The sequence below is a fragment of the Lepus europaeus genome, chromosome 8 (genome assembly GCF_033115175.1).
Source record: "Lepus europaeus isolate LE1 chromosome 8, mLepTim1.pri, whole genome shotgun sequence".
Classification (NCBI taxonomy): Eukaryota; Metazoa; Chordata; class Mammalia; order Lagomorpha; family Leporidae; genus Lepus; species Lepus europaeus.
In genome coordinates this window covers 27511927-27526653 of record NC_084834.1, presented here as the reverse complement: position 1 = coordinate 27526653, position 14727 = coordinate 27511927, and the positions used below count along the sequence as shown (strand labels likewise).

General features: G+C 39.1%; 1 protein-coding gene across 5 annotated transcripts in view; it reads right to left on the bottom strand.

Annotated features, from left to right (window-relative positions):
- Positions 1-14727, bottom strand: part of LRBA (LPS responsive beige-like anchor protein) — a 730178-nt gene that overhangs the window by 40827 nt on the left and 674624 nt on the right. For 4 of the 5 annotated variants that reach the window (XM_062199509.1, XM_062199506.1, XM_062199508.1 and 1 more), the window contains exons 50-52: positions 13113-13305; positions 7352-7414; positions 1506-1661 (exon numbers count right to left, since the gene is read on the bottom strand). In XM_062199509.1, coding sequence (XP_062055493.1) covers positions 1506-1661; positions 7352-7414; positions 13113-13305 — 412 coding nt within the window. The remainder of the gene's footprint in view (positions 1-1505; positions 1662-7351; positions 7415-13112; positions 13306-14727) is intronic. The other variant, XM_062199510.1, reaches the window with a different exon arrangement.

Sequence of the window (14727 nt, the reverse complement as noted above, 5' to 3'; positions counted from 1 at the left end):
GAGAAAATTCCCCATAGTTATACATTTATTTTAGGAAACATTATCAATCCTCATATTTAGAGACTGTTAGAGGAGTTTAGTTTAACAGTAATGTACCTCAAAGACTTACACAACTAATAAACACCCAATTAATTAGAAAGCCTGAATGATCTTTCTGGAACTACAGAATAAAAATGTAAAATACAAGATTATCAGTTCCACAAAACAAAAAGTAAAGAGATTAATGCCTAAAAACCATTTCTAGGGTTTATTTCTGCAGTTAATATTGAACTTGTTTTCCCTACTCTCTCATAGCTACATTACAATACTGTCATAAAAATACAATCAGGACAAACTTTTTGAATAACCAATAATTACTTGTTCAAAATACTATACTTACTAAGGCAGGAGCATGGAATTATTAATAAGACTGAAAGATGAATTATTATAAAGTATTTGATTAACTAGAAGTCTCGATTGAAAAGAATTTCACATTCCCTCAACATTTAACAGACATATGTAGATCCTTGTCTCAGTTGAAACATCTTCTTCAACAGTAGGGATCAGTAAGTTCCAATATATCCAGATATAATTTCAATTCCTTTAGATTCTCGAGTCTGTAAGTACTACCTAGTTTGTTTCATTCTGCACCAATTTCTAAAGTAGCCACGTGCAGCTGAGTGACAGGAATAATGTCCTGACAAATGTGCTGTTTGGTGACGTCATCAAGGCACGAGCATCACCCTGTGTCCTGACACAAACCATACAATCTTAGGGGACACACACAGGACATGCAGTCCATCGCTGAATCAAGTGTTGCTGTGTGGCACATCACGGTATGTTATAGACACTCCATTAAGTTCCTTCATGTTTCTCTATTTCCTATACACAAAAATGTGTAAACCTTGACTAGAATGGATCTCCTCCCATACCACTGAGTTAAGCAAGGGTTGTCCCTTAGAGAGATGTATGCAAATGAACATGTAAACTTCCACATTCTAACAAGAGCTCTGTCACTTACAAAATCAGTAGTCAGCTACTTTTCTTCATGGTGATATAGCTCTCAACGACAGCGTATGCAGAATTAGGTAGAGGCAAGATAACTAGTTGCAAGAAATAAACATAATGAGGGAGTCCTCCCAATAAGAAAAAGAAAATCCTTAAAATAATACAAAAGGAAAAACAAATCCATATGTATGTGTACTTGCCATAAGATTATGCATATACACATGTGCCCAGTATCTGCATGCCAGGATTTGCCTTCAAAATCAATTATTCTGTAAGCATGAGCTTGGGAGACAAACGTACTATAAAAAACCCTCTCTTAAAAACATGCTGAAGCTAACGACATTGGACTAGGTATACTGTGGATCATGACTTGAAAAGGCCACCGAGTGTCTTCTTCCTCTATTTTACAAGCTTTACAAGTGTACAATTTCTGGAAGGAAGAAGCTGAGAAAGCACCGTAAGCCTCTCAGTGCTGCTTGGAGTAAACTTGAGCTCCAGGTGAAGAAAATCTCAAGTACCTGTATCTGTAGAGTAGACTCGGAAACTCTTATCCCAGAAGCCGCCGACGAGAATGTAGCGGTTGTCTGAAGTGACGACAAAGCACTGGGAATGGACCTGAATACTTTGGTCCAAAAGGTCAGTGATTTGCCTCCTGTGCATTCCCGTATTGGTGGCTGTGAAAACAGAGGAAGAGAAAACTACTAAGCACACATGAGCAAAAATTCCGGCGGTCTGTCGTATTGGGAGTTGGGGGCGAGGGAGGAAGGGCGACACACTGCAAGGTAAGGATACTTGATCTTTAATTTTGAGTATAATAATACTTGGACGACCAAACAGCAAGGCATAACTGATTGCTAGATGAATGCTCAACTTCTGCCTCTCAGTAAAACATTTTTGCTTAGAGGAAAGAAATAACACCATAGTACAATGTTAAAATAGCATACAATTCACAGAACGTGCTCCCTAGCTCTTGGGGCAGCACCAAACTAGATTACCATCCAGACTGTGTTCACAGTGAGGTTTGTGTCTCTGACAATCTCATTACATCTATTGTCATGAGAATGGATTCATGTTGTGACAATCTATTACCTTTAACATTTTGTCACAAGAAAGAGATGTTAGGATTTAAATGTCACAGATGTGAAATACTGTAGCATCCTGTACCACTTTGGCTTTAACGGGTCTTTAATTTGACTAGAAGGGAACTCCCATTTCCCCCGTTTACAGCTGCACTCGCGTGAAGGGAAGGGGTAGAATGACTGTTTATTAAAGATTCTTGTAATTGAAAAAGTCAAAGCACAGCAGATTGCCACTTTCTTACTCCTTACTTAAGCAATAAAACAAGACAGCCTGGCAGTGTGTTTCCAAGGTGCTACCTCGCACCCGAGATGAGGTTTGTCACAAGGCACAAGGTCAGACGTGGAGTGACACCAAGCACGTGGGCACACTAAGAACACTTCAGAGGCAGACTATCAAGTGTGCCATTTTCAAATCGGGATTTTTTCATTGGGATGGCTTTTTTGGAATTCTGAGGGCAACAAATAGAAAGCTTTGTTTTCAGTGATTCAGGGGTTATTTTCTCATCAAATTCCTAGTATAAGTAATACAGCCCAAAGAAACCTGATGGTACCAGAAATCAGAACACACAAAACCAGTTTCTGTATTTAATTATTAAGCTCTTTTACCATAATTTTCCATTTTGTGGGGAATACCCTACAAATATTTTATTGCTAAAATTCAAAAACAAAAAAAAAGTCTATGCTTTATTCCTTGTATATAACAACTAAGTTAGTACAGGTAGTTTAATAGAAGCCTCAAAAAGTCAGGTGGAAGGAAGTGCACCTTGCTTTTCTGGGTGTCATTTGCCACAGACAGTCTCTTAGTAAAGGAGCTGTTAGACAACTTTATTTTTAACCCTAAGAAACATAGCAATTAAAAGAAGGTATGTGGTACTCTCCACACTGGTTACTGCAGTGCTCCATTATACATGGGGATTTTAAAATGCTTACTTCTGTCGGTGTTTATATGTCTTTCGCTCCTATGGATATACACTTTCACTGGTCATAATTTGGGGGGTGATCTCTTGGGAGGACCTTGACAGATTTGGACATGAACTGAGTAACCACAGAGTACCCATGAGTAACGGTTGATGCATGCAGATAAACAATTTTCTAAGCAAGTGCTTACTTGTAATTTAATAGTGCAAAGTCTTCCCCCACCATACTCTATCTGTGTATCTATGGATCTATCTATCTACTTATCTCATAATAGCCTGTCCATTTCTCTCATAGTTGATTCTAGTAAACCTCTTGAGATTCAGTATCAAAAGTATTTTTATTTGATGAAAATTAGGTATATTTGTCTAGATAAACAGTCTTCGAACTGGGGCAGGCATACCCCAAGGAGTATAAAACTTCCCAAGGGATACACAGGCACAGATGGCTTTAAGAGAATCAATTTCTAGTTTCTCAACTTTCATATATTCCCTTTCCTGAAATTGATTTGCCTGAGAACTCTCCTGTGAATTTTTCTTTCTTATCTCCCCTTTAGCATGCCCTTTTAGCACTAGATAAAATAAAGGCCTGGTTCCCTTCCATGTAAAATCTTACTTCCTATGGCATTTTGCTCAGGGCATTAAAAAAAAATCTCTTGAGAATCAAATAAAGGGACAGTTCAAAAAACTGATGTGATACTGGAAAATGAATGCCACAATCAGGTGGTTTCCAATTCACTGCTTTCACTAAAATGGAATGAGAATTGATAGATCATTTAAAATAAGTTTCAATAATGGAGTGTAAGGTGATAGATAATTTAATAATAGGCCATAATGATAACTGTAGGAATTTTGCCACCTGACTCAGAAACAGGCTCCTTTTCCAACTATTTTCTTATGTAACATTCCTCAGAGCTTCCATCTACAGAAGCAAAAAAAACCCATCAGGATAGATTTTGTGACCAATCCTACCTTACCCTGTAATAAATATTGCTCATCCATGACTATAGGAGCTAACTGTAGGGAGGACTCTCATCCATGTTGAAAAAGCTGTAATTACAATACATGCTCATTTTGTACGTTTATTGTTTACTCAATTTTATTTTCATATAATTATAAGTCTACATGAATATTTGCAATGATCACTCCAATGCAGATGAAATTTTTGGAAAGCCAGGCCTAATAGTCACTGGAAATTTTAAATTTATATTTACACACATTTAATTTTTCATACATTAACGGAAACTGTAACAAGTAATCAATTTTAAAAGTGAAGATAATGTTCTGTGGACGAAGCAGAATAAAAATATAAAATCAAGATGAAAAAGGGAATGCCTTAGGGGTGGACATTCGGTGTAAGAGCTAAGATATACCCTTGTCCCATATCAGATTGCCTATGCTTGATGCACAGCTTTGCTCCTAACTATCCAACCTTGTGCTAATGCAGATCCTGGTGGCGAGATCCTGGTGGCGAGTGATGATAGCTCCAGTAACTGGGCTCATCCACTCATCCACTGGGAGACCTGGACTTCACTCCCAGCTCTTGGCTCCAGCACTGGCCCAGCCCTCACCCAGTCCTGGTTGTTGGGGGCATTTGGGAAATGAACCAGTTCATGGAAGTTCGCTCATTCTATCTCTCTGCCTCTCAAATAAATAGAAATGAATAATCTCCAAAGGAGTACAATGAAATGTCTAACTGCTAATGGCTTTTTAATGCATTAAAAAAAGCCCAGAAAATGTTGAGTATCAGTTCACTCTGATATTTAGTTTTCACTTGGCATACTGAAATTTTCTTCCACTATGCCAGGGATTATATATTTAAACTTGTGATGAAAATTTTTAGATGTCAGTTTAAAGATACATGAAAAGGTACATGGTTGTGTGTAATCATTTCAGGGTAAAGTTGCAAACAATCTGATAAACAGAGATTTACAGCAGAGATGGCAAACTATGGCCTGCAGGCCAAGTCTGTTCCATGCCTGGTTTTATACGTAAAGTTTTATTGGAACACAGCGAGGTTTCTTTGTTTATATATTGTCTGTGGTAGCTTTTGTGCTGCAACGGCAGAGTTAAGTAGTTGTGTCTGAGATGTTAAGCCCCACATAGCCTAAATTATTTACTATCTGGCCTTTTACTGAAAAAATTTTACACCTGCTTGGTCTCAGGGGTTATGACTGCTGAAATAATTTGACTCTATAGGATATTCATTGTCAAGTTTTAAAGCACATAATGAATGTATAATTCAGAAATAATGCTTTAAATGATGTAGCAAATGGGATTTACTGTTTTCCTGACTTTTAGAACTATCTAAGTGAGCATTTAATTTTTTTTTTCCCCTAGGTGGTAAATGACACCTATTCAAAGCAAAACAAAATGTAGGTACAGAGTAGTATTTCTCCTTCCTATAGATAATTACTACCTAGATTTCTGCTTAGATTTAGGAAATAGATTAACTTATTTTTTAAAAGATTTATTTATTTGAAAGATTTACAGGGAAAGAGGGAGACACAGAAATGAATTGGTTCTGAGCTTAAGGTTATTTTTGTTCATCAGGGATACCCCGTTTGCAAATGGTAGCCATTTAGCTCTCTACTCAGACAAGATTTTAGACGAAAAGCTAAAAACATAGGGAACATACCATATTTTAAAACAATAAATCTGTTCATTTATATGCTTTCTTTAAAAACTTTGAAATTCCAGCAAATTTAGACCAGCCTTGTCATATACTAGCTAAAGTCTCTGCCTCCAACGCCGGCCTCCCATATAGGTGCAGGTTCATGTCCCAGTTGTACCATTTCCAATCCAGCCCCCTGCTAATGGTCTGGGAAAGCAGCAGAAGACGGCCCAAGTGTCTGGGCCTCTGCCATCCACTTGGAGACCTGGAGGAAGCTCCTGGCTCCTGTCTTTGGCCTGGCCCAATCCTGGCCATTGCAGTCATCTGGGGAGTGAACCAGAAGATGGAAGATATTTTCTTTCTCTCTCTGTAACTCTTAATTTCTATTTTTATTTTTATTTATTTATTTATTTATTTATCTATTTATTTTGACAGGCAGAGTGGATAGTGAGACAGAGAGAGACAGAAAGGTCTTCCTTTTTGCCGTTGGTTCACCCTCCAATGGCCGCTGCGGCCGGCACATTGCGCTGATCCGAAGCCAGGAGCCAGGTGCTTCTCCTGGTCTCCCTTGCGGGTGCAGGGCCCAAGCACTTGGGCCATCCTCCACTGCCTTCCCGGGCCATAGCAGAGAGCTGGACTGGAAGAGGGGCAGCTGGGATAGAATCCGGCGCCCCAACCGGGACTAGAACCCCGGGGTGCCGGCACCACAAGGCAGAGGATTAGCCTGTTAAGCCACGGCGCCGGCCTGTAACTCTTACTTTCAAACAAATAAATAAATCTTCAAAAAAAATTCCAGTAAATTATTTATGACACAGAAATCTGACAAAAAAGCCAAATATCCATGCTGGTATCCTATCCCCACAGCTAAGCAATGAAATTTTTTATTCTAAAAGTTACTAAACAGCAGCTTCCATATTAAAGCTTAACATCCTAAGTGATGCCACATCTGAAATCCTCACACATAACAATGAGAAAGGCTAAACTAGAGACTTCGACCACCCTACTCAGAAAGCACTTTAGCAATTAAACATTCTAAGTCATCTGCTGCACATGCTCATTCCATTCGGATGGCTCTTCCTCCTCTCCTCCCTATTTTTTTTTTTTTTCCACTCAACAAATTTAACCTCCAATGGCAATTTATTGGGCTGTAGGACCCTAGGAAAATGAATACAAATATCTTAACACCACCATTGGCTGGGCAATATATTTCAACTTGGAAGCTGCTCTGCAATCGCACATTAATCCCCTCCGATGGAACAGAGGGTCCAGGAAGAAAGGATTGATCTCCTTTAATGATGAAACCCTGGCACTACAGTTTTATTTTTCACAACACAGTGCTGCTAAGAACCCCACTGCTATTATGAAAATTTCCCTAGCAAAGGAGCTCCATCACATTACCAGTGCACCAATTCATCATAACGTGCCTCGCTCCTGCTCATCAACAAGTCTGAGTGATGAAAAGATCCAATATTATCCTGACAGTGCTTCATGCGCATTCTCAATCACACATTATTACAGCATCCATATTAATTTTCAATGACACGCGTCCTAGGCCTGTTCAAATTAGGCAAACCAACGAGGGGGAGTTGATGAAATACCAGCATAGCCACAGCTCATTGCATTCCAATTTGCATGCAAATGGTTTATCAGGAAAATTCCATTCCCAGCAACCAGCAAGTGAAAAACAACTGTAATCTACACTTCAGGGCCACCATACAGAGCTTAATGAATCGCAAAGAGAGAAGGAAGTGACAGACCTATGAGAGGATCGATTTCCACTGGCAGCTGGTATGGCTGGTCTTGTACAGCACCTTGATGAGCTGGAATTCACAAAAGATAAAAAAAAAAAAAAGCATTATTTTTCATATACTAAACTACACAAAAATGCATAAGTCAAACCTTATGTAGAATTGTTTCCAACCTCCAAATCACTCATGCAGTTTTGTGAAATATAAAGAACAAAAATCCAGGTGCTTTTATGGCTAGCTTATTAAACATTTATTTTAGATTAGTGCTGTTCTGAACATGTGCCATCAGCAGTGGCTCCAGTCCTGGGCCATAAGCTATAGCAGATGCTTGACTGGCAACCTCCAATGCTGCAACAAAACAAAATTAAGTGGTAAAGCGTGCTGAAAACAAAATGTGACAACCATCTGCTGACTGTAGCAAATACTATTTTTTCGTTACTTCTTAAAAAGGCAGTTTTGAATGCTGCAGCACAAAGAATCCACAAAAATGTCAATTTATGATGGAGAAAGGGAAAGCTCTAAGTCAGGGAACATTTAATGTTTCATCCATCACTTAAAATCAATCAATTGAAAGTTGGAATAAAAATAAAGCTATCTGCAGATAAATGTTTTAGCTAAATGCATTTGGCTGAAATATTTTCTTAAAGATTGGATTGAGGGTTTTTAAAAAAGTTTTATTAATATTTAATATTTCCATGGTTTCAATTTAAAAATACTCTAAGAAGCAAATGAGGTACAAAAATCAATCTAGACTAAAAATAGTTTTTCAGTTCTCACAATGGTTTTAATGACTCAGGCATACTTGTTTTGTCATTGGAAAGAGGTTTTGCAGGTTGTTTCCCTACAAAAGGTAGATCTTTGGAGAAGAAGAGTATTAAGAATTAGGAGCTGCCACTAGCAAGCCAAGCAACCTTAGGGAAGTCATAATACCCAAATGAAGGGTTTGGAATGGAAGATCTCTTCAGCATCATAGTTCTGATAGTTAAATTCTAGGTACTTTTCTAAACTATTTTCCCCAAATGACTCAGCCACGCACCCTTGTCAATGTCTGCCTTTTATGGATTCGCAATGCACTTATATTACTGCTTGATTGGTGTTAGGGCTCTACTAAATACCATTGGATTTTAGATAATCTTTTCAAATGTTCTTGAGGAGCTGAAAATTCCAATGAGGTACGTCTCAGGGATGGGCCCTTAGCCTGGCTCTTAATAATCTGGCTGAGTCGCTCTCATCACAGATCGGAGTATCTGGGCTTGATGCCACACTCCAGTTCCTGGCTCTAGCTAATGCAGACCCTGGGGGGCAGTGGTGATGCTGTGTTCCTGCTACCCAAGAAGGACACTTGGATTAAATTCCTGGCTTCAGCCTTGGTCTGACCCAAGCCACTGTGGATATTTGGGGAGTGAACCACCAGATGGGAACTCCGTCTTCTCTGTATCTCTGCCTCTCAATTAAAAACTTTAAAAAAAAAAAAAGGAGTATATTTCAATGAGTTCATTACATTATTTTAAAATGTATTATAATTTTCATAGTGAGTAAATATCAAGTTTTCAAGGATATCTGGAAAACTGTTAATACCAATACCTACCTAAGCACAATACTGGCACTAGAAGTTACAGTTGAGTATGTATCACACTAAATTAGCTGAAGAAAGGAAGCCACAATGACTCGTCTTCAATTTTTTTGACTGCAGGTATCTATCTTCTGCAGACAAATTTCAGATGCTTACAGGGAATGACCAGGGTGGTGCTCTGTAGCCTCTGGTCTCCCCAGCAGTGCCATTTATTTACTTCCAGTAAGAGTACTGTCAATCAACACTAATACCCTGGGAATGTGCAGTCATACAAATATTAAAGCCATACTGTCGTGGAAGGAGTTTAAGGAGATCTGGTGACACCTCAATCCCAGTTTTGCCACCGACTGCCTCTTTGACCTTCCTTGGGCAAGTCATGTACCTCTGTGTTCTTTCCTGATCTGTAAAATAGGTTAGATTGAACCATATGAAATTGCCAATACCTGACCATTTTTAATACTTAAAAAGGCAATTTTATATGGTTCAAACTAAATACAGATCCTACAACCTCAAGTTGTTGAAGGGACTGCTTTAATCAAGAAGAAATGATTAAAACAGAACTCAGAAACTACAAAATGCTTTACAAATATTAGCTGCTGTTATTTGATATTTTTAGAGGTTCTTTAAGTTCTCTTCAATAAGAAAGGAGTCTTTCTTCCATCTCCCCAACTGGCCGCAACAGCCGGAGCTGCGCCGATTCAAAGCCAGGAGCCAGTAACTTTCTCCGGGTCTTCCCACATGGGTGCAGGGGCCCAAGGACTGGGCCATCTTCTACTGCTTTCCCAGGCCATAGCAGAGAGCTGGATAGGAAGTGGAGCTGCTGGGACTAGAACCAACGCCCATATGGGATGCCGGCACTGCAGGCGATAGCTTTACCCACTATGCCACAGCCCAGCCCCTAGACCATTTCTTTTCTAAATCAGGATTGAAAGTAATGACAGGGACCAGCTATCTCATGAATGAGCTATGGAAATCATAGCTCCTCAGAAAAGAACCTAAATTTTTTTAAAAAGTGGAGCACACTTCCGATCCAGCTCTCGGCTATGGCCTGGGAAAGCAGTAGAAGATGGCCCAAGTCCTTGGAGCCCTGCACCCACTTGGGAGATCTGGTAGAAGCTCCCGGCTCCTGGCTTCGGATTGGCATAGCTCCCACCATTGTGGCCATTTGCGGAGTGAACCAGCGGATGGAAGACCTCTGTCTCTCTGCCTCTGCCTCTCTGTAATTCTGCCTTTCAAATAAATAAATAAATCTTTTAAAAAAAGTTAGTACAAAATATATTTGAGGTTTTATAAAGAAAAACCGGCATTTTTGATGTTTGTTTTAAATCAGGACACGCTGACAGGTGAAGGTAGCAGAAGACAGGGTACAAGAATGGACTTGAGTAAACACACATGGAATGAGGCACAGAATCCACAGAATGGACGCCGAGTGCAGGTGCAGGTGGATCTCGGGATCGGAGATCACACTGCAGAACAGCCGCTGCTTATGGTGTGTCCCCATGTGTTACCATGCTTTGTATTTGCCAATGAAGTGTGCAGTGCCCTACTGTCTAGAGGGTTGTCTAGGAAGGAGGGCACAAACAGCACCAGTGACATAGGCATAGACACTATGATGCCTCCCTGGGGAGAATGATGGGCAAAGAAGCTGCAGAACTATGCCGTGCCCATGCTCTTATCTCACAGAAAGGCAAGCCTGGGCCACACACAGTGGCATACTCCATAAGTGGTACTCTAATGGAAGGATTCTACCCTTAACTCACTTTACATATTACAGAAAACAGGAAAGAGGACACTTAGCCACCGTGTACTAAGGGAAGCAAGTTTTTCAGTCAGGGACACGGGCTTGCTCGAAAGGGAGATGCCAAGGAGCTTAGTCATCAATGCCGGACCGGGCGGTCCTTTGGTTCCTGCTGAGCTAGCTCTTTCCTAGAAACCAAAGACAGGTGCAAGAGTAGTCAGGGCTTCCCAGCAGTTGCAAAGCTTTCTCTGTCCTCTCAAATGTGGCCACTGTTTAAAGTGAACAAGTCCTCAGGATGCCCACAAACTGCCACCCAGGATAAGCATCATTTGTAGTGGCCCTGACATCACACACGTGGGGGCATTTGCAAAGCTAGAAGGTTAATGCACTTGGAATAGGTGACCCCCTGAAGTGTATCTGACAGAACATACCACTGGCATGTTTTTCTTTCTCCAAAGAGCAGAAACCTCATCTAGAGAAACCAGACATCACATTTCTTAAATTATAATCATTAGTTCCAAAATATAAATCTGTCATTTGCATATGTATTTACCTCTGCAAGATATGTGTACTTCAAGAAAATATCACAAAGCACTAACAACAGAGATGTTAAATACCTGCCACACTTTTAGCATCTTCACTTTTTCTGAAACCTATTTTCTAATCAAATACTGGCTTTTCTTTCTATTCTTTCATTCCTAGATGCCAGGAAAATGGCTATATTTACTCAATTCTTTTTTTAAAAAAATATTTATTCATTTATTTGAAAGGCAGAGATACAGAAAGAGAAAAGGAAAGAGAGAGATCTTCTATCCACTGGTTCACTCCCCAAATGGCCGCAAATGCCAGGGCTGGCCAGGCCAAAGCAAGGAGCCAGGAGCTTCTTCTGGGTCTCCCACATGGATGGCAGGGGCCTAAGTACTTGAGCCGTCTTCTGCTGCTTTCCCAGGCACATCAGCAGGGAGCTGGATCAGAAGTGGGTCATTCAGAACTCGAACCAGAACTCATTTGGGATACCGGCACTGCAGGTGGAGGCTTAACCTTCTATGCCACAGTGCCAGGCCAAAAATTACTCAATTCTGATACCAACCACAGATTCTTTGTGACAAGTACCTTATTATGCTTAGTCAGTATTCCAGAGTTTTGTTTGAGTATCAATTTTGTTCCATTCTAAACCATTTGCATTGAATTTGGTATGAGGCCTAGTTGGGAGAATTTGTATTTCAGGGGCTAGGATTGTAGCAAAGCAGCTTAAGCATTTGAGCCTAGCATCCCTTATCAGTGTGCTGGTTCCAGTTCCAGCTACTCTGCTCCTGATCTAGCTCCTGCTAACACAGCTGGGAAGGCAGTAGATGATGGCCCAAGTACTCGGGCCCATGCCAGCCATGTGGGAGGCTAGGATGGAGTTCCTGACTCCTGGCTTCAGCCTGGGCCAGATCTCGCTCTTGTGGGCATTTGGGGAGTGAATCAGCAAATGCAAATGCAAGATTTGTCTCTCTCTGTGTTGCTCTGCCTTTCAAATAAATACATTTTAAAGAATTTGTATTTTTGTAACCATTTCAGGAATTCTAGTGAGAGTGTTTTATGTACACTTTAGTTAACAGACTATTAAAATATATCTTTTAAAATTTCCTATCTAAAATAGTAACTTGGGAAAAAACCCCATAATATCCAGGAAAGACTTTTAAGAGATTTTTCTTCTTCTTAAAAAAAAAAATTGTAACTAGTTGCCAAAAGGAATAGTGCTAAATCCTGGTCTCAACATTCCTGTTCTAATGAAAAGCAATAAATCACAGCGGGATGGTCATAAAATCCGAGTCAGAAAGCTTGGGTTCAAACTCTGCCACTGACTGGCCACAGGAGATCCTGAACGAGGTGGGTCTGTGGGCTCAGCATCCTCACCGCTCAATCACGAGGTTGGAGGACATAAACTCTCTTCCAACTTGGATGGCTTATGATTCTAATGGTGATTTCAGTTAAGCATGACCATTCCACACGTAATGGAAATAATAAAAGGTACTTATGAGTATGTAGTATTTTGGCTGTGCAATTTAAGGGTTCTGTTTTTTTTCTATCGTTTACAACAAATGCTACTATGCCATTCAGAAAAAGACAAGGTTTCTTGCATGTAAGAGATCATTTGAAGTGTGTTTATTGAGTAGATGAGTGAGTGAAAAAAGAGGAACATCTGATAAACATATAGACTCCATATATCATATATATAATATCATTATATTAAAATATTAAAGACAATATTTATCTCCAAGGATAAAAACAAACCACCAGATGCCAAAGTATACATTATCTTTTATCACTGTACTATATGTCTCAAAGAATTCAACATATTGATTAAATTAAAAGCTTTCCAGTTGAGATGGACTGTATCTAATTGGCTATTGCAGTATCTTTATACAGGGTACAGTGGTTACTATGCCTTATAATGATATTTCTTTACTTACCAGGAAGGTTGTGCCACTTGTTCACGGCAAATAGCCTATTAGCAGTGACTGTGATCACAGCAGGAGTTGCCAAACCCGGCTGGGTGTTGGCTGCCACATGAGTGACAGGGGAGTTGGAGGGAAACTTTAGGACCATGATAACATCCTGCTGGGCTTGGTCTGTGAACATCAATGGACTCTGCAGGAGGAGATACTGTTGAGTGGGCATGACAAGACCCAAATATACAAGAAGGAAAAGACAAAGAAAGACAAGAAAGAGAGGGTACAGGAAAAGAAGAAGAAAATCATGTTAACACAGGTTGCAAGTAAAAGCACAGTGAGCAGAAAAGCTTGCAGAAACAGCAATTATGATTTGCTTGTTTTCCACATACATCATTATTTGAAATTTTTTGAGATTGAAATAGAATACATTAACAGAAACACTTCAAAAATCTATAAATTTCATTAGCTCCCTTTTTCTCCCCAGTACCATGAATAACTAAAAGAATGATTTGATTTCATTTCTAAATAGGAAAAGTATTGGAGATTGCATTAAACCACTGCAGTTGTTATTATGTGCCACATAATGATTTTTTAGTATAAAAAGAAATAAAAAGGAAGGAACAAAATAGTCAATAGGCATAAAAGCAAGCAAAGGTAATTCCAGAGATGATCAAAAGTAGTCATGAGTTAGCATGAAGATTTTGACAACTAAATAAAGGGATAATCAAAAAATGTATTTATAAACAATAGTCAGATGCCATGCAAATATTGTAACAGAGACATAATTTATGAAGGTAATATACACACTTAATTATAAAGGTGTTTCAAAGCAATGCATAATTAAATGTAATTGTAAAATCAACATATTTGTATGGTGTGCCAAATCATAGGCACTGTATTGTAATGCAGATGTAACTGCATCCTGCTGTAGGCAGGGATAAAGAGAAATACCTAGTTGTCCTTCCAGTTTCTTGTTTAAAAAAAAAAAACAAAACCAAAACCAAAAAAAACTAAAGTTCAACATTTTTTTGATTTCTCCTTTGAGAAGCAGAAAGTAATTGAAAACGTTAAATGAAACACTGTTTGTTCTAATAACCAACAACAAAATAAATCTTGAAGACTACCAAGGATTCGGAGCGTTCCTACAACCCCTGTGTCATAATCCACGACATATATAATACAAGGCTGATTTATTGGCTTTATTTATATTTTGCGGTGGTATGCTATCATGCAGTAATTGCACTGCACATTTTCAACAATTCTCTCCTACCATGTCTATTTTCTAATAGCTGATTAGTATCATTCAGAACTGAAACACTGTGATGAAATGCCTCTGGCTGCCTTCCTACTGCCATATTTCAAAACACCAGGTATATGTAAATGTGTAGGCACATATATTTAACACATATTTATTCAGAACGGCTAATAAAAAATTAAATACATTTGCATTTTTATTATCAGTCCTTTTAAAAAAGTTATTAAGAGTACTTAGAAAAACATATTGCACTAAGAATTCCTATTTGCACTCTTTGCATAAAGGTGTAAATAAAGGCAACTAATAAGCTACCCAGACACCCTTCTGAGCAAGTGGCTAAAAGCCAATCAATATTATGAGTTAATCCTCCCTGGATGC